This window comes from Zingiber officinale, chromosome 6A (genome assembly GCF_018446385.1).
Source record: "Zingiber officinale cultivar Zhangliang chromosome 6A, Zo_v1.1, whole genome shotgun sequence".
In the NCBI taxonomy this organism is placed as follows: domain Eukaryota; kingdom Viridiplantae; phylum Streptophyta; class Magnoliopsida; order Zingiberales; family Zingiberaceae; genus Zingiber; species Zingiber officinale.
Window position 1 is genome coordinate 1893501 of NC_055997.1, and position 21263 is coordinate 1914763.

Sequence of the window (21263 nt, forward strand, 5' to 3'; positions counted from 1 at the left end):
ATCAAATATATTCATAAACATGTATTTTAAATATAAATGGACATAAACGAGTACTTATATGGGATGAAAAGTACTATTTTTATTTTTAAATTATAACAAAGAAAGATAATAAATTGGCATACATGTGTTTCTCAACCTGCGGGCCAATCCAAACCCGTCGCGGGTAGACCCGCGCGGGTCGCGGGCCTAGGCGGATCGGCCTGTGACGGGCCTGGGTTGATAAACTTCCAACTCAATCCGCTTAAATTATTTGACGGGGTGGACCAACCCGATAGACCCAACCTAAATTGACGGCTCTAGTAAGTCAAATTGACTAGATATTAGGCTTATTAAAGTTCTAATAGGTCAATTGGACCTGACACTAGGTAAGAAAATCTTAACAGATCAAGTACATCAGACGACGAAATTTAAATGGATCAGTGAACTGAATATCTAGTAGACGACTAAATCTAAATGGATCAGTGAACTAAATATCTAATAGAATGGACTTAATGACTTAGACTAGACCAGAGATCAAGACGACTAAATCTAAATGGATCGGTGAACTGAATATCTAATAGAATGGACTTAATGAATTAGAGTAGACCAAAGATCTAAGTCATGAATCTATGGACTTAATGACTTAGACTAGACCAGATCAAAACGACTAAATCTAAATGGATCGGTGAACTGAATATCTAATAGAATGGACTTAATGAATTAGAGTAGACTAGAGATCTAAGTCATGAAAAAGTCCTAAAGTCAAGTGATCGGCTGCTGAATAGAGAAAGCTCAAATGTATTTAGAGAACCAGAAATTTGGTCAACGATAAATTGAGGTAAGCTTCTGAAATGAAAAATGAATTAGGACGAGATCTCTCTATAGAGACAACCTTAGACACTGGTCCGACTATGTTACTTTTGTTTATATCATCTTTGTGCTTTATCTCATAAAGGAACGTAAACGTATGACCATTCCCTCTTTTTGAGAAAGAAACATGATGGATCATCCATATCACAAGGCCAAGTAAATATAAAAATGTTCTTTAATATCGCTGCTTACTTTGAAAAACCATAAAACAAATTTTAAACGAAGATTAGCACCACGCTGTTCACCCATTCTAGCACATACTTTGAACCATTTTTCTCCTTCGATCAATGCATTTCACTACAAGTATGCAATCCAAACATTTCAACAAAAAAAGGCCGAACAAAAATGAAATATATAAGTTCGTTATACTTAAAGTTTAGTTACACGAATTTATCTCATCAGTAACCATAATGTCGGTAGAACAAATGCTAATGTCGAAAAACAAAAAATAATTCATAACCATGATAGATGCAATCCTCCCCAGACATGAATGTCATGTCTTCCCAAGATAACCTTTGGTTCATCAACTGCATAACCTCTGACCATTTAAGATACATTAGAGTTCTTATTTCACTTGTCACTCAGGTTGCAGACACCTCGTTCATGAGTTGAAGGCGGCGCTTGTTCTATAGTCTACTGATCAGGAACAAAACTTTGTATGAACTCTCCTACTTTTCTTGCCATGAAAGAATCTAAAAATTTGATATGCGGAGTTTAAACTTCACAAATTAACTTGTATAGCAAAAAGATTCCATGTGAATGAACAAATGGCATAAGAAAAGCCTGGTGGAAAGATGGAGCCATGAGCAACTATGCAAATGTGACGCTTCCCGCTGGTGGAAGTGCAACTACTTTCCCAACTGCTACTGTTTTCCCTGTGAAGGACTTCGGCTATTAATACAATTTGCTTATAATTGAAGGATCTTATTGTTGTGGAGAAATTCTCGTAGTTACCTTCGGTACGGAGCGTGAACCTCCCAAGTTGAGCAAAATCAGAAAAGTTTTCAATACATATTAAGTTGGTAACCTACAAAGACAAAGTTAATATCCAAAATGTGCACAAACTTCCCCTTGTGATTTGAGTAATATATAGAAAGACCTGAATGCGGCAGACAACAACAGCACCATTCTTAACAAAAAGTGGCTTCCTCTTGGCCTTGGCCTTCTTTCTAGGATCTTCTTCTTTCCTTCTTTTTGTATCGATTTCCTCAAGAAGATCTATGACCTCACACTCCTCAACAATTGAATGAATGTGCAACACCGCCTTGTATCCAGCAGTAAAAATTGCCTGAAATAGTAATAGAATGTTTGGGAGATGTGCAACATTATCAAGCAGTCATTAATCATAATGCGGGGGGAAACTTACATTGTCAAGCAACTCAAGAATCTGCAACTGAGCATTAAATTCATAGAAAGCACCTATTGGCTTTGCTGCAAGAACAAATAGTGTCACCAATCTTGTCTAAAAAATCTACTGAAAGCCCTTTACTAAGGTTTGACAAACCAAAGAATCCGCCTAAACAAAGAAAAAATGATAACATGATGTTGTTGAAACATATGCATGCTATCATTCTTAATATTGGTTTCCTTAATAATGTCACCAGCCAAGCAAATGAAGTTGCAAGTTTATATTAATACAGTTTTCATCTCCTTTCAGAATGAATATAAGAATAGATTGGAAGTCAACAAAAGGTTTCAGAAGTTTAGGATTTTCAATATAACAGAAGTAAACTATATTATAGGAAAAAAAAATAACAGAAAAGGTCCTATATACATATATAGTATTCAATATCCAAACCATATGCTGGAACCAATGACCTCTAGGTGAGGCCATATGGCCTGTATCAATACTCATTAGTAATAACAGGTCACTAGATTTTGGATCGCTTCTTGGCAATCTATAAAAGGGCTAGCCCATCCTTTCCCAAAAATATGGGAATGATCAAGAAAATAAACGTATAAAAAATCATTAGGCATATGTTTTGACTTGTTAAGCTCAATCTATACTAGCATTAGGCATATGTTTAGGCATCTGTACTAGCAGATGTGATCTTCTATGTGTTACTTTAATTTTTATGCATATGCATTACTTGGAAAACACTGAAATTACAATATAATTCTATTAAACCATGATTTTTTTATATAAAAAATGGCAAATAGTTATATTAAGCCCCTTTATTATACAGTTATACAACATTACAACTTCGCCATGGCAATGATGGAGTTAGCGATTTTAATTACAGTTCTAACTAGATGGTAAACTCCAACTTTTAGACTTGTTATGTTTCATGCATAATTTGTTGCTTTTCTGTTAGAAACCCAACAAGTTTATGTTGTAGGGTCAATTTAACAATTTGCCCCAAAGATTTGTGTTCTTTTGCTAAAATGGCTGCATATTCTTCAACGCATACGCCATGAGAACTTCTTACCATGTGCATAGATATATATTCTTCACGGACTATTAGTGCAACTGATTCAAAAAAATATCTGATGCATGATAAAGAACATAAACAATCATATAGATTGCATAATGCAAACTTTGACAGCTTCGCAAATCTGAACTTCATATCTTCAATACTAAGTATCAGAGGTTTAGGACACCAAGTAAATAATTAAATTTTAACAAGAAATGGCAAAGGATAATTTTCCAGCATATAGAATTACATACCAACACTTGAAAGAACAAAGCCAGCTAAAATATCCTCTTCTTCAACACCTGCCAATTTCACTTTGACATTCTCACCAGGTCCAGCTCGTCTGACTTTCTTTTCATCACAGATTATAGAAAGTACTTTAACACTAGCCTGGAGAGGATCAACCAGATCATGGTATCAATTCAGTTCACAGAAATTTGATAACCAAAGAAGATTGTCAAAAAGGAAATCCGTACCTTATTTGGCATTACGAATAAGTTGTCTCCTTCATTGATGCTGCCTGACTCAAGTTTCCCCATCACTACAGTTCCCATGTCTTTGTATTTATCAATAATTGGCATCCTGTGTACACAGTATTTATATAAACAAAGAAAAAATCCATGAGATTTTATAAGGGAAAAGCAAAGATATGGACCTGGCTATGCATCCATATATCTTTTGGAGACAAAAAGAAAGTGGAATACAGCTACAGAAAGAAGATTGATGTTCTAACCTAATAAAGGTCGTAAAACTTAATGTTTCCACCATTGGGAGGATTCAGCCAAGGGTTCATCAACTAAGATCATATTGTTAGAACCTACAGCTCAAATTTACTAGAACCATGTACATACTATTCTGAGTAGTCTCCATATTATAAATCACTAGAAAGAAAAGTAATTTAAGTGGTACATATAATCAGGTATATATGCACAAAAAAAATAATCTTGTAATCTTTTCAGACTTCCTATCTTGACCGTAGACAATTGCCTGAATCTGAATAATATATCTAGTTAAATGTTGAGTACATTAAACAAAAACTTGAACGACTTAAGTCTCTTGAATGAGTTCCAATGAATAGAGCAACTACCAGTTACAAGGATAGCATGCTAAAATGTATGAGTCTGTATTTGTTAAAAACACTTGGTTACTGACATGTAACGAACCTAGTTGGTGGAATGATGTACCAAGCTTCACTTGATCCATCAGGTGTAGTCTACTTTATTAGGTACTGCCTAGAAAGTTAAATGAAAGAGGTGTAAATAAAGCAGCAGCATACCTAACAGGACCTTTAGGATCTCGAGGAGGAATTTCAATAGCATCAAGTACTTCAAAGAGACAAGGTCCAGACCACCAATCACAAATGCTTTTCTCCATTCTGATTTTCATGTTTGCACCAAGCAAAGCAGAGATAGGAAGAAACTGAACATCTGCAATGGGTTCATCCAGAAGGGAAGAAGCTTACATTATAAAGCTATAGTAACATTTGGTGGAAAGAAAATTGGGAAGAAAAACAAAGCCCAACTATTATGTCAGATCATCAAGTCTTCTACCATAAGATCATTTTATGTTAGTATATCAGTAGTGCCATGGTATGGTCAAAGAAACAATAGAAAAACAACAAAAAAAGGAGACGGTTAATTAGTTTCCTTTTTATTTTCAAATTGGGACAATCAGACACTTTAATTTAAAAACCAGTGCAAGCTAAGAGTTTAAACCATGGATGTTTAGCATAAAGCCAATAACCCTACTGCCATGTTGGCAGTGGTGCTAGAGTCAAGAAGCTGATTATGTTCATTGTGATGATTATTTTTGCTCATAACACAAGTTTCCAGTTGCAAACTGAGAAAGGTCGGGCGATTGGTATCATAATTTATAAACAAGCATCTGCTAAACCCGAACATAACTCCTGCCTAGAAAATTTTCCAGCAAAATATATAAAACAATGAATTTTTTTGAGCAAAAAATAAAAAATAAGTAGAGAATAGTATCCCTTTAAAGTGCATGGCAAGCTTTTTATAAAACTTATTCCTAATAAAAATAATTCAAATAACTTTCCTTTGTTTAAAGGTACAAACAACTCCCTTACTTCCAAGATTCAATCAAAAACCATGGATGATGAATCAAACAAGACACTTTTTATGAACCTGATAAGGATGCCATAAGAAAACAGTGTCAATGGGTCATGAAAGAACAAGTGGGCAAATAAATAAGCAACAAAATCCCAGACTGGCATCGATTTTATTACCACTAGTGTCCTCTGTTTAAATGGTTGTTAACATACCAAACTGAAAGATAATCAGGTGGTAAGAGAAGGAATTTTGTTTGTATTTTCTTAAAAGAAGTTAAAGGTACTTTTTGTGCTAATGTTCACCTAACCAATCCTTGATATCAATTGGATTAATATCTTGCTCCTTGATGATTAAAACAGGCAGTATAAACCATTCTTAGACACCCAGACAAGGAATGGTAGCGAAAGATTTGAAACGGCTGAATCAAATTGACAATGGCCAAACCAGGACTACCGGTATAGAGAAAGATTCTGACTTTGGATTGCAAAGGCCAGAAAGCTGATAAACTGTACAAATGTGTGATTTTGGAGATAAGCATGGAAGAGGTATTGGAAATTCCCACGTAGACTCAATTTTATGTGGTTAAGCATCTTCCACCTCTTCTTCTGCTAATTCACCCATTAAACTCAATAAGCAAAGTAATTATCCATACCCATTAACCTCAACCCTCTTTTTTAAACTGCTTTCTTCGATTAATTACCTTTCCTTCTACTCTCTTCTTTTCTATTCTACTTATCCTTCCTCTTCATTCACTAAGTGGACTTGGCTATTTTATGTGGATCAGTCTAAAAGTAACCAGTACCATTGAGACTTCAAGCCTTCATATCAATACTCTACAAAATTACCAATCCAATATTTCAAACCTTTCCCAAGTAAGTTTTCTTGCATAGAAATAAAGGAAAGAAAGGATCTCTATTGTCTCAAGTCTCAACAGAGGTAACAATAATCAATAGAACAAACTTGAGAAACATATTTCACTAAAAACAAGAATGGATTAAAAGTTAAGCTGATTTACCTTTCTTTACATTATAACCAGAGGATTTGAGAAAAGGTACCATCTTGGACTCTATTTCATCAAACCTAAATAGCAAAGAAAATAAATCATGAACCTGGCTAGAGAATTAAATTTTATAAAAAATATATATATGTCGAACCTTTCTTTTGACCATCTCACGGTTGGATCGTCCATTTTGTTGACAACGATAACCAATTTAGAAACACCTAATGTCTTTGCAAGCTGGACATGTTCACGAGTTTGTCCACCTTTCTCATACCCAGTTTCAAATTCGCCTTTCCGAGCAGATATTACCTATCACAAAACAGAACAAAATGTGATTATTGTAGTTGAATATGACTTATCTTAAACAAACTCAGTCTAGTTATAGAAGTACCAAAACACCAACATCAGCTTGAGATGCACCACTTATCATGTTGGGAACATAACTTTTATGGCCCTGCATGGAAGGAAAATAAATATAGCATATAGACTTGACAGTTAACAGTAATTTAAGCTGAGGAGAAAAAAGGCATCAAGAAGCATTCATGAGATGTCAAAATTTAGACCCACTGATAAAAGCAATTTAGCATTTGCCTACTTCCTAACAAGAAAAAATATTTATACTAATAGGATGTCTACTTCATCCACCCAAAAGTTCCAAGGAAATGCAATTGCAAATTGAGACAAGAACTGCACAATGACTCATGATTAATCCAATAGCTTTGAAGAACTTCAAAATTTTGTCTTTCCCTTTCGTCGGTTTTAAGAAAGACATCACCAATTTTTTTTTGTTGATCCTTTTCAAGTGAGATATATGGATCCATGTTGCTACATCAGCATAGTTAATGATGGATTAAAATGTACAAAAGCTCTATGTACTTTTGTCATTCTAATTCTACCCATCCTTGTATAGCACCGCCACCCTCTTCTTGAACATTGACCATAGGTATTAAAAGTGCTTGTCTGGCTGCGCCTAGGCTCAAGGCGCAGCTAGGTGAGCCTCTTGCACCTTAAGCATGCGCCTTGTGAGAGGCAACAAGCCTGCTTGAGGCACAATTTTTTTTTGTCTTATTGAAATGAGACATATAGATGCAAATCGTGTCCAAAAAACTTTTTCAAACGACACTTATTTCTCTGCTTGTTAATGAAACTGGAGTATTTTTGAACATGTAAGTATAAATATTTAAGGAAATATTAAATAAATTTATTATAAAAAATAAAATTAAAATAATTTTTGTTTTGTGTGAAGCTACATTCCAAAAGAAGAAACAGGTTGAAGCAAAAAAAACTAAATAATTTAGCTTTTATTAAGTATAATAGGGCTTTGCGTCGTCGATATGATATGCGTGACACTATCAATCCTATTTCTTTGGATGAGATATATGATACTAATGAATGGTTGATGAGGGGATTTGACTTGGAGTGAAGTTGCACGAACTTCTGGAGTTGGTGAAGATGCCTATAGTTTTAGATCTCGAATTTCATCTTCTTCATAAGAAGGGCAACTATATCAAAAAGAACTAAGAGAAGATCTTCTACAACTCAACTTATTGATGAAGAGGAAGAAGAAATCGGTCTTGAGAAAACCAATGAAGATTCAGCTATACAAATCTAAAACATTTGATGATGACGATTGACGATAATGATATGATTGAGGAAGATAATGAAGATTTTGATAATTTTAGATATTTGAAGTTTTCTTAAATTTGAATTATACGCCTAACGTATTCATTTGCTAGTGAATTTTATATTTACATTACTGGTTAATATTTTATGAACTGTAGTTTTATTAGTAAAATATTTTGACAGAAATTGTCTATATATGATTGAATTGTAAAAATTTAAAGTAAGGAGTATGCCTCACCTTGCGTAGTACGCCTCAGGTCCCATAGCACCTATACCTTAGGTCCCATAGCACCTATACACTTTTGAGTGTCTCACGCTTTAAATAACTACGACATTGACTAACTTGGAACTTAATTTTAAAGCTATTTCGACCCGGACATTTTGATAATGCCCCAACAGCAAACATGCTTAATCCGACAAGATTCATCCATACATCCTCTTAAAAGATAATAATAATCAACTAAAAAGAAGTAATTCATTTTACACTTATATTCATACAAGTGGTTGTGGCAAAATTTTACTAAACATCAAGGAGTGTATGTTCTCAAACACCATTTGATGCACGTATTGCAAAAATTTCAGCCCACTATCGAGCTAGTCTTTTTACAATAAAAAGAGTCAAAAGAAAATGCTGAAATAGTTGACACCAAAATTTTTGCAAATTTGGAAAGTATCAGGAATTATGAGTTAATCTGACTTAAACTGGGGACAATGAGAGGAATAAACCTACCCTCACAAGTAGTGACGCGATTTTATCACAATTCAATTTATAAGTTACTTGTCGCAAATGCGCAGCTTGTGTTGTCTTGTGCAAGCAGAGTTGATTTTTGAAATTGATTGCAAATTTGAAATTATTTTGGAACTGAAAAAATCTCAAATTCAGTTTCTAAATTTATTTGAAAATAATTCAAAACTAATTTTTGAATAATATTTATTGATTTTTGAGACCTGAAATTAATTTTTCAAAACTACTTGAAAACTCCAAATTAATTCTTGACATCATTCATGTGATTAAATTAATTTTTTATATGAAAATTGTCTCCGGCAGTCATCCAGTCCACATGCCGTATTGTCAATGTTTCTAGCAGAAACATCAAAGTATTGACCGATTTTGAGCAAATAGGACTTAGGAACTTCACCTTAGCTAAAGATGAGCTAAGATGGTCCTCAGGAAGAACTCTTTGGTATGGAAAGATGGGAAGAACGCTGCCCCTAGATCACCAGACATTGATGAGATCATAGCAGTGCTCGAGGATGCTCCACATCGATCACCAGCTCCTCCGACTCCTCCCGCCCCTCCTCCGACTTTGACTTTAGAGGAGCAAGTGACCCTACTTGAGGAAACAATTACACGTGAGTCTCAAGATACGAGGGTCTTGATATGAGAGATGATGGACATGATGAGGACCCGGTACTCGAGCCACCATCTCCTCCTCCTCCTCCTCCGGATTAGACTTATCTTATGGTGGCAAAAGGCGAATACGCTCGTCCCCAGCGTGATTAGACTTGTCTTAAAACATCTGCTTGGTGGACTTATTTGGACTTATTTTGCTATGATTGACTTGTTTTGGACTTGTAGTATCTGACTTGTGCTACTTCTGTTAATTTAAATTTAACTTTCAACTTAACATGAATTTAAAATTGATTGAAGAGGAAGGTTAAAAATTCATTCACCATAATCAAACCCCAAATTAAAAAGCATAATCCAATTTCCACACTCTTATTGGGTTCGGATCCAACCCTATGTTAAACCCACATCCAACAAATAAATCAAAAAAAATTAAATAAAAATACATATATTAAAAAAAAAATCCCAACTCCCCACTTTGACAACACACCATACCACACCCAAAACTCATTCACAACTCCCTCGCAAAGCCCCACACATGAATGTACAATACCTTTCACTCTCTCCAAATCTCAACACAAGAGAGGAGCCCACCTCAGTTCTCACACAACACCTAGTGAATGCAGCCACCACCTCCTTCATCCTCCTCTGTTTGAGGGCATAGCACCATCTCTTTTGCTGCTTCTCCACTTCATCCTCTTCGCTATCTTCACTGTTGCCAAACTAACAAGCAAAAACCACAAGTAAGGATCCTCAAGAGCCCACTACAATTCTCTCACAACACCTAGTGAATGTAGCCATCTCCTTTATAGTTCCCTGTTCGAGGGCATAACCACCATCTCTTTTGCTCCCTCTCTATGTCACCATCCTGTTCACAGTCTTCACTGTTGCCAAACAAACAAGTAAAAAACCACAGGTAAGGATCCTCAAATCTTTCTATTTCCCCTCCCTTCATGGCACTGCATCACATCATTTGCATCTTCTTGCCGGAAAACCATTGCATCATTTGCATCACACCATTTGTAAAAGAAAATTCTAACTCTTTTTCTTGCTTTTGAGGAAAAATGGCAAGGTGGATTTTCTCAACCGCCTAAAATTTGAATTACTACATTATTAGTGTTATAAAACCAAATGACTGTATAAGTAACTTGTTGTTCATAAGTTCTTTTAATGCCAATTTAATCTATAATATTAAAGAGGCAAAACAATAGAGCTTGTAGCACATAAAAGTTGAGCTGCCCACCATATACATTTGAAACTACTTGCTAAATATTGACACTTGTTAAGGGCATATATGAGGTAAGGGATGAAATTTAAATTTACCGGGGCATCCAAAACTGTAAACCTTGTATTCTCTGTTTCAAAATGTGCTCTACCAACCTCCACAGTTATTCCCTGGGAAAGATATAAAGAAATGAGTAAAAAAAATGTTTTAGTATCAGACTAGCTATTCCATAAGTTATTGGCATATAAAGTTATCAGTTATCATTAACAAATTATTTCTTGTGGTTCATTGCCAATCCGGAAGGTGTAATAATATGAGAAAGGGAAATAACAATATAGAAACAGACCTTTACACGCTCCTCCTCATTGGTGTCCATGATATAAGCCATATACCTAGAACACAAAGTGGTTAATTAATATCTTATTGTATATGATATGAATTTGTTCTGCACATAGGATATTTAAAGTACAATTTTCATATGGCCTGGTCCAATTGACAATGAGAAATCATTAAATTATTATTTTTTTCTCCCACTACAGAGTCAAAGTAGCTTGTTCATCAGCAATCGAACTCACACAAAGCCGTATCAGCCTAACTCACAGAACATAAGACAAAAGATGCTAAAATTAATTTGAATGTGATAGAATAAGGAGATTTAGCCTAAACAGTGCACGGAGATCTAGTTAAGACTAAAAACAAAAATTACGAAACAAGATTTTCAATGTCATCTCAAGTAGACTTTAACAACAAATTCAGTTAAAATTTCATGAATTCTAACAAATAGTTATCCCTCAATCGGGTTACAAAATGAACCTCAAATACCAAGTTTTGATAGAATTGTAATTCTTTCTTCATTCTTCTTAGTTATTGCATTTATCCACCCTAAAAAATTAAAATATTTTAGAGCCAGTCTGTACTAAAATAAGAAAGTAGTGCGAGGGATGTTCTGGTCTAGTGGAAATTAATACCTTGCCTATTATTTACAAAATTCTGCGAACCACAAATAGAAATGAGAATGAAGCATTCAATTCATTGCTTGAACCAAACTAAGAAATATATATATTCCTATATTACTCTGTTTCCAAAACTTCAATTGAGTTTGTTGGGCTAAACAAAACACAATAATGCAGGAGTTCGCATACCTACTTAGAATCTTGAAAGAGAGAAGGAGATTATGAAAATACATATATATTAAATTTTGAATGAATGAAACAATGTCGGAGGTCTCTTTTATAGACCCTACAAGTTCACTAATTTTTCAAGAATCACTGAGAAATAAAATAATAAGTATTAAAAATCTAAAAAGTCTACAATAGTGTACAAAATAGCTGCATGTGAAGGAGCATAATCTGTTCTTTGTTTCTAAAAGGCAACCACCCCACCTAGGCAGTTTCAACAAGGAATGTTTTCGCCCCACCTAGGCAGTTTCAACAAGGAATGCTTTCGCCTAGTTTCTGGGTGATCCATGTTAGGCAGCTGGTGCAGCACCAAAATCAAACCCCAAATCACACAGAAGTTTAAGACGAAATTGGCAAAGCAAAGGATAACTATGTAAAGAAAAAAACATGTTCAAAAATAGAATATTTTACTAATCAAAGTTGAATTTTACATGAGACAATTAGACACTTAATAGATTCAATCCTAGAAACTCTAGAAAATAAATAAACTAATCCTTATTAATTGACTACCCAAATTAAAATAAAACCAAAATAAGCTAATTAACAAATAACTTTACTAATTAACGAACAACTATATTTCAAATTCAAAATTTTGGATCTTATTCCATATCTACATTGGCAACACTTTTAAAATGCAACAATCGCAAACCGCTTAGGCATCCAAGAGGGGAAAAATTAGATTTAAAAAAAAATTGTTAGTTCATTAGATATTAGAAAATAATCCTAATTCATCCCATGAGCCCACCCAACAAAATTTATTCGTCTAGGCCTCTAATTCCAAGTGACTTCTACCTCCCCCTTTTCATCTAATGTTGGCAGTTCGCACCAATTTCCAGCCTTCTCTTCCATAGGTGTGGTCTCTCACTTTTCATATTTTTTCCCCTTCATTCATTATTAAATTTTTGAAGGGGAGCCTTGACACAACAATAAAGTTGTTGTCATATGACCTTGTGCTCATGGATTGCAAAAACAGCCTCTTGCAACATAAGATATGGCTGCGTACAATAGACCCAAAGTGATCTGACCTTCCCTAGAACCCCGCATTGGCAGGAGCTTCATGCACCGAGCTGCCCTCATTCATTATTAAATTTTTCATCGTTAAAGCTCTACACACTTGGAATGTTTTTTCACAAATTCAGTCTATCATAGTTGTAATGTAAAGTATGAAATGTCCTTCCATTGTTACATGTTTAGTGATTACTTATTATGACCAATATATTTATGATTATAAAGTTGTTTTGATTGATTAAAGATACAACTATAATACATACACACACATTGAGATATCAATGTTAGTCGTTCTAAATTTAATATACTTCTCTTCCTGTTTTATTATTATTGTCATGTCGACCTCTAGGCCGTGCCTAGAACTTGGTGGCTACAATTGACCCATTGCATAGCACCTATGCGGAAGGTAGGGTCCTGGGCAATTGACATTAGATGATGTTAAAATTAAATATAGAAGAACAAGTAGAAATGGCCTATATATCAACAAGCACCCTATCAAATATTTTTTTTCCTTTGTAAGGTTTTAGATACACTAAATTTGATGATTTCACAAATTTAATTCAAAGTTGAAAATATAGTGAGGGAATGAACTCAATGTGACTAATCACAGTATTCTCTATGATACATGTGCTATACTCAGGCAAGTCTACAATAGTTAGAGAAGACAATGAGATATATTGAGTAAATTATAACAAATAACGTGCATTAAATTTTCAACCAAAAATAAACAAGTGCTAATTAACTAAGTAAACATGTAACAGCTACAAATAACATCATATTTCTCATTATAACACATGATACAATTAGATAAATATATAATTCAACAAAGGAGTTGTGATAGGGTAGGATAATTAAGGTTTTATTCAAGTGACTTCATTAGATGAATAAATCATTATCAAACCTGAATCAGAATTATGTGAAATTTAATGACATGTCTTTGAAATCCAATAAGTCATCTCATCAATGAGGTGTGATGATTAGAATGATTCAATCACGATATGAATACACTAAGAAACTCAGATCTTGTTTGCATTTTTTTTTATTCATAGTGTGGTAGGCATAACTACTTTAATTGATTATTTACATTGATTATGTTCCCAACACAACAATTATTTTATAGCTAACAATCTAGATTGTATTGAATGGTCCAACCAATGCCCACGTACACTTTTTAAAACTTTGACAATTATTTTATAATTAATGCTAATAAAATTATAATCATGAAAACAACCACATCTAGATTGTATTGAATGGTTCAACCAATACCCACATATGCTTTTTAAACTTTGATCTAAGTCAATCAATCAAGACCAACTAAATGTGAATTTAATTATATTTGGCACTGACTGGATAATACATGCCAATCAGACTAGAAATGGATTGACCAAGCACCAACTAGGTCTGGTTCTTGGGAAGCAAGATTAAGTTATTTCCAAGGATTAGTAAACCAACTTGAAAATAGTAGTAGATTGTCAAAACAATTTCATACAACTTCAAGAAATTGCAAAAGAAAACTTATAGCAATATTTGACCGAATGATAGATCAACATGATGAATATTTATCATACCACTGCAGTAATTGTTCTGGTGTATTGAAGATGTTACTACATATGTATCATAACAGTATCTCAAAATTAAATAGTAAATGGTGATTTAGAGAGTCATTCACATACCAACTGTCTCGATTTTTATCCTTGGCCTCTTTTTCATACTTCTGAATTGCTCGTTCATCAACTTGACCACTGAGTAAAAGAATTTGACCACCAGCTGTTGATTTACCAGCATCTGAATTCATTGATAAAGAATTTGGGAGAAAACAACATAAATAATTAGCATTGTTATTAAATCATGATAACTTTATGTATCTTATACTCAACTTACAAGAGGACTAATGCAACTTATGTAAACATACCAACATGACCAATGAACACGACATTTAAGTGTCTCTTCTTGTTTTCTTCTTTGTCGTCAAGTTCTTCAGCTTCCTCATCTGTAGTCGCCTTCTTATCTTTCACTGTCATTCAGGAAATAATAAGCTGGGAGTTAAAATAAACAGTACAATAAAATGGTACCATTGTTAAGGTGCAATGAATATCAGAATAATAGTTAGTCGAAGGGCTAAGAAGAATACGAAAAAAATAATTAACAGATTAATTAAAACAATTACTGTGACGGCAAACTTAGACATCAAGTAAAGATATAAGGAAGATTTTTTTTTCTAAAGCAAACAAAAAAGAGGATAACTTAGGCCTTCACTATAGATCACTATAAAGATAACTTATACAAAATAAATAATTTTCATTGACGAATTTGAAGTCTTGTTTGTGGCTCGTCTACAATGCAACCTAACTTGTATACAATAGAATAAAGCAAACCTACCCTCCCACGTGGTAACCTGCTTAATTTCCTGATTTACCTCTCTACGAATGGCTATCGGCCAGCCGTGTGGGGGCACCCGGGTCAGCGTATGACCTTTTGCAAAATAGAATAAAACAAATCATGAAACACTTTACCTCCCGTTTCCAGCTGTAATGATTGAATAACAGTCTGAATTTCTGCTGTTGTGTCTATGAAAACAAAAAAAATCTGATATCAGAAAATGCGCAAGTTTGCAGGAATACAAGCACAAGCAATGCAGTTTGAAAAGATTACACAAGTTGTGCTGCTTAAAGTCAAATCATAACTGCCTTATACTCTAATTGAAAAGCGGATGAAAATAAAAGTATAAACCAGTTCTTGTATATATGTAACAAAAATTAGTCACCAAACAAAAAACTAATCGGCATGCATAACTACTCTAAATCATTTGAAAAGGGCATTTACATAAGACTGGAGAACATTAAATTAGGTAAATATAACAACTTCGGATAGGTTTTCAGTCAACAATCTATTTACCTTCATTACTATGTATTTTATCAACCACTTAAAACATACAAGTCCAACCTATGAACTATAGATTCTTAAGATGCTCCGCATGCACATATGATTTAATCAAAAAGTGATGCCACAGTTTAGTTCCACATGAGACTTGACAGAAAACGAAAAGACTACAAAATCAGGTAAGAGGGGCAATCGTTAAGTAGGCATAATTGGACCTTCTGATGTCACTTAATATGTTATCAAGTTTAGGTGCGTCTTTTGGTGGTTGACTATAAGCTACACTAGTGATTTATCTCCTTTCACATAACCTAGGAACGGGACTATTAGGGGCACCTAGGTGAGTGTAATCACCTTTTGCTACAATAGTCTAGGTGCCTCTTTTCATTAGGGACTATAAGCTGTTTCATGACTTCTGTACTTCAAACACAAATTACGCACTGCTTGTATATTTCATTAACCAAGCGGTAGTTTAAATCTAGAGTTGTTTATATTTGAGAAATCTATTATCCACTTGCAACTCAAATTAATTTGTCACTTCAAACCAGCAAACAGGAGTAGCAACAAACTACTTCTGTCTCAATTCTCTTATTTCTCTCTTCCTTTCAGCTCATTTCCCTGATCTTCGTCTCCATGTTTTATGAATATTTTCGTCCGTTTCGAACTAAATAAAAACGAACCTTTGCATAGATCCTAGCACCAAGTTGCCAGAACAATGTTTTAAAAAGACCCGTCTTTATTTACAAAATTGTTAATTCCTGTACTCCCAACATATTTCAGAAGAATTCTGCTGGCACGTCAGAGTGCGAGAAACCAAAACATCGGGTGGAAGCCGTGCGAGATCCAATATATTGAGGAATTTGATGTCAGACTTAAGATTCAGGATGTAGAGCAAAAGAAGGCACCTTCAGATTGAGGATCTGCCAGGTCAGTGGCGGCAGCTGAGGGAGGGTGGTCCTCTGCCACAGGATCATCCTCCTCCTTACTCCAATCCTCGGTGACACCGTCGTCAACGACGGAAGGCTGGTGAGGAAGGTCCTCCACACGCGATTCGTCCTCCATCGCTTCTGGGTAACTTCTTCGTCTGCGCCGCTCCGATCGCTAGGGTTTTTTCTACAGGGAAAGAGTCGGAGGGAGTAAAACGTGATATTGCGGCGCTGGAGCAAGATAAAAAACCAAGGGGTCGCTTTGCGACAGAACAACCGTGGCATTTGGTACGAGTATCAACAAGTTTCATTTTTTTTCTATAAAAAATAAGGAAAAAAATATTAACCGTTAAATTTCTCTTATTTGACTTAAAAATATTAGGTTAATTAGTCATTCGCACCCGGATTGAGTACTTTTTGATTTATTCAAAAAAAAAAAAAACTTATGTGACATCGAGATTAATCAAGATAAACTGAATATTTGACATCAATTTAAAAAAATAAATGTATAAATGATTTATAAATTATGTTTCACCTCATAAATATTAAAAGGAAACAACACGAAACTTCACCATTTTTCTCATCAATTGAATTATTACTTGGCCATTTTCCTTATCGAATGAATCAGTGTTAATGGAAAGTTCACCTTGTTAAACTAATTGGCATCATTGTTAATGGAAAGCTCACCTTGTTATACTAGTTGGCACAGACTCTAATTCCTCTTCAGTGGTCTGGTAAACCATTTTGAAACTCCCCGTGTATTGACAAGATCTTGGTCCTTGGATGACTCTTGACTATTGTCAAGATCAAAAATCTGTGCTTGAAGGAATCGAATAAATACACAAACATCCATGAATCATGACTCATCCATATGTAAGCTTGTAATACTTGTCAATCCAATCCAATCCAATCCAATCTCAAAAAATATGCCAATAAGTTTGAGTCAAAAATACAAGTAAAGTCACACATAGGATACAAACTACTATGATGAAAGTCTTCATGCCACAGGTATCTCTGGAGCCAACGCAAGTGATGGCTTAGCATATTCTTCTTCATCCTTAGGGGGATGAATGGTAACAAGATCTGGAAGAGGTGTGGTAGGACCTTGCTTTCCCTTTGGATCCCAATCCAGCATAATCTTCACCTTGATTCCAAGAACACCCTAGGCAGGGAAGAAAATTTCAGCATATCTTTGACATACCTGAGAAGGATGTGAAGAAATTTAGAATGAACTTCAAAATAACCAAATGTCATGGTTAAGCAAAAGCAGGGAGAAGATAACCTGTTGAAGGAGAACATGCCTAACCGCCAAGTCGATATACTCCTTGACTGGCTGCCCAGAAGAAATCATGTACCCATCCTTGAATTTCATAGATTTAGCATGCTGTGCCCAAAGTTTTCAACTTACAATGACCTGCAATAGATCTCGATATCAATTAAAATTTCCATAGAGTATATAGCTGAGACACCCCTTTGCGCCACTTTCCATGACAAACCCCAGGACACCATAGCAGGCCCTGAATCAAAAGAAAAGGAAACATAAGACAGATATCTAATTGCTGAAGTACATGATACAACTAATTGTCTCAAGTTAAAAAGTAGAGAACCCATATTCATAGTTCAATGTCATGAAGAACAAAATAGGGAAGTTATGGTAATTGAAAAATACTGAGAAATTAAGGAAATGATGTATAAAGATTAAAAAAAATTATAAAGTCATTTTTTATGGAAACTATGACATCAGCAAAGAACAGAGTCACAAGAACTGATGAGAGATAACAGTTGTAGTATCAGGTGCAGAACAACCAATGACCATAAATTTTTTTCATGATGACTCATCACCATTCAGCTGCAACTACAAATGCAAATTAACTTAAATCTAACTAGAAATTACTTCTTTCCTTGTTAGATTGACATGAGGATGGAAGGGAAATTAAAAGATAGAAAAGCCAGAACAAATATCTTCTTGAATGAATGATAACAATTGTCTTATAGATTAAGTTAGAGAGATGACCATTTCAAGAAAGAATACATCTTTGACCATAAACATTGGCAGAAAAAAATCTGTCAGTTAACTAGGAGCACAACTAACCACTCCATGAATGAGATAATGCGGTTAAGGTAACAAACTCAAAAACTAAATAAGTCAGACTAAAAAGAATCTAAGGGAATTTATTCGATAGCAGAACTACAGAAACACCATTACATTGTAATAAAATGTTGGAGCATATTCCAAACTCCGAGTATATATAATATCCAAGAAGCCTGACAAACTCCTAATTCATTGTATGAGCATAAAAACAAACCATTAGACAATATGATGCCTAGCAGCACTATAAGCAACAATGCTCAAGAACAAAATAATAAAATAAAGAAAAGGAGGCAAAACTCAAATAAATCAAGAAAACATAGTAGTGTTCATTGTTCAATCAATAAGAGAGAAAACATTATTTCATTTTGACATGGAGTAAATGTTTGAGTGACCACTTAACTCAAAAGCTTTTGCACTTAAGAGGAATGAGTTCATATCTTTATAAACTTCCTCTGATAGATGTATCAGGCTAGAATTTTCATCTTAATACAAAATGGAGGAGGAAAAAATACAACTAGGCTAGAACCAAAAAGTGTTACACTCTCAACAACCATTCATGGGTCATCTTACTACACAAAGTAGGTAAAGTAGCCTACTTCATTACCTTTGACGAGTCATCAGTGGTTACAAAGAAACAAATGCAGGTTTGCTCAATTGGAAATCAGTAACTCAGATAGAAGAAGCAAACATACAAAACATTAATTAGAAATAAATTTATAAGAATATACCAAGGAGGTTAAGCCATTAGATTTTAAAAAAAAACACACATAGCACCTAATTGCTCCAAGGAAAACTATATTTTGTCATCTTCCGACACAAATATGATACTGATTGGCCTATTTGTTTTATGGATGACAATATCATGCAAGGGGTGAGAATTTGCGAGGCTAAAACCATGATCATTATGAGCAAGCTATAAAATAATTAAATGAAATGGTCAAATTTTCTGTCAAATAAGTGAAATCACACCTCACACCATAACAAACCACAAAAAAATCCAGTGTAATATATCTATAAATATTCAAAAAATTAAGACTTGATAAATAAATTTGAAAGAATGAAATGGAATACAAGAATTAGCAAAATTGACCAAAAAAAAATGAAGCTTACTGTGACAAAAAAAAAAAGTGTGGAAATAACCCAAACCTCCTAACAGTAAGTCCTCCAAGAAGGTTGTAACGGAGTGACTCCGCCTGAGCAATGGCACAAAGCCCTCTATTGTTCACCTTCTCAGCATATAGCTCGACCCCATTCTCAGGAAACTTGAATCGTTTCTGCACAACAGTTCCCTAATTTTCCTACACTTTTCACCTATACCAGCCAAACAGACAGGCAAATAGCATTCAGAAAAAAACAAAACAGGAGAATTACATTTAAACTTATCTCACTACTAACCAAGAACATTCTGGGTACGAGTTGCCCGTATGATGATTTCAGTCGGCATTGGCGTAACTCTGACCTCCACGCCCGAACATCCATCCTCCGCCAGTTCTCTCGTCAGGACCTCGTTCAACTCCGCAAAGAACACCCCATCCGCCACAAACTGCGACACCGAAGAAACTGAGACACGACGAAAAAATCCGTTAGGAAAGGAGGCATCTTGGGTTAGACCTTTCTCTTCTTACTCCTCTGGGTCGCCATTTTTTGAGGAAATGGAAGTGATGAATTCGCCTCCGCTGTTCGTTCGTCGCAGTATGGGTTGGTTTATGTAACCCTAGAAACTGAGATCAGGAGCTCGATCGGGGACCTTAAATACCGGTTTACGGAAAGGATCGAGCGGTTGGAAAGGAGAGAGAGATAACGAAGCATTAAGATGGACGGTTGAGATATTGTGTGAATCCACTGCTCTTATGCGAGCGGTTTCATAGAATCATAGTCATCCTGTGAGTCAGAAAATCCCCAATCCATCACAAGGAGGCGGATTGTGGAGAACGTGACCCAGCTAACGTGCCCATTACAAAATAAATATGTACATCTAAAGGTATCCATATTAATTTTTCTATTATTATATCTAAAATTTAGGATAAATGATTCATTTTATTAAATTTAGATAATTATTTTTCACTACATATTACATCAAATACCCTAAAATTTTCATCATCCTTAATTTTTTATTATTTTCTTTTCTTTCTTCTATTTTTTATTTTTATATTTATGAAATGAGTGGAAGGAGAGAGATTGAGTGGAAGGAGAGAGATTAAAAAATATATTATTTTATTTTTAGGGTAGAGGTTTTATTTCCTAAATTTAGAGAATCACTATTCATCAAATCTAAATTTAGGGAATGAATAGGATAATTAATGCAGAGGATTTTTAGTTAATCTATTTAAAATTTAGGGTAAAATCTTTGAATTGGGTAATTAAAAATTTTAAATTTAGGTTATGGATTAGGTGAGTCAAATATTAATATCTCGTGATAATTTTAATGTGGTCAATCTAGTTAAATTCGATTTTATTTGTATTTGATCCTTGTGTTTAAGTATATAGGAGCTTAAGAATTCAAAAAGTCAAGTAGAAGACGTAGCTAACGAAAAGAATGACACGAGAAGAGAGTCGACAGGCTCGGTGCATCCGAGGAACGAGGTGCTACAGAAGAATATACTTGTGGATGAGAATGATGTGTACGATATTTGAGGGACAAGAAACCAAAGAGG

At 34.6% G+C, this 21263-nt stretch overlaps 1 protein-coding gene and 1 pseudogene across 1 annotated transcript; both read right to left on the reverse strand.

Moving 5' to 3' along the window:
* Nucleotides 1-1180: 1180 nt before the first annotated feature.
* LOC121995559 (eukaryotic peptide chain release factor GTP-binding subunit ERF3A-like) lies at nt 1181-16806 on the reverse strand. Its single transcript, XM_042549280.1, has 16 exons — nt 16497-16806; nt 15228-15281; nt 14627-14728; nt 14388-14499; nt 10875-10920; nt 10627-10698; nt 6724-6786; nt 6487-6641; nt 6348-6412; nt 4540-4690; nt 3740-3845; nt 3518-3653; nt 2216-2280; nt 1949-2137; nt 1804-1876; nt 1181-1724 (listed from the first exon to the last, which is right to left on the reverse strand). Exons 1-16 carry the CDS (start codon nt 16651-16653, stop codon nt 1660-1662), a joined length of 1611 nt encoding a protein of 536 aa, XP_042405214.1. The 5' UTR covers nt 16654-16806; the 3' UTR covers nt 1181-1659.
* A 583-nt stretch (nt 16807-17389) lies between these two features.
* On the reverse strand, nt 17390-20312 carry LOC121995560 (annotated as a pseudogene).
* Between the last annotated feature and the right edge of the window lie 951 nt (nt 20313-21263).

Coding starts and splice junctions, on each gene's coding strand:
- LOC121995559 (XM_042549280.1), bottom strand. CDS start 16,653: ATGGAGGACGAATCGCGTGTGGAGGACCTTCCTCACCAGCCTTCCGTC. Junction 10,699..10,874: donor ATGAGGAGGAGCGTGTAAAG/GTCTGTTTCTAT, acceptor TATCTTTCCCAG/GGAATAACTGTGGAGGTTGG. Junction 3,654..3,739: donor TATTCGTAATGCCAAATAAG/GTACGGATTTCC, acceptor GATCCTCTCCAG/GCTAGTGTTAAAGTACTTTC.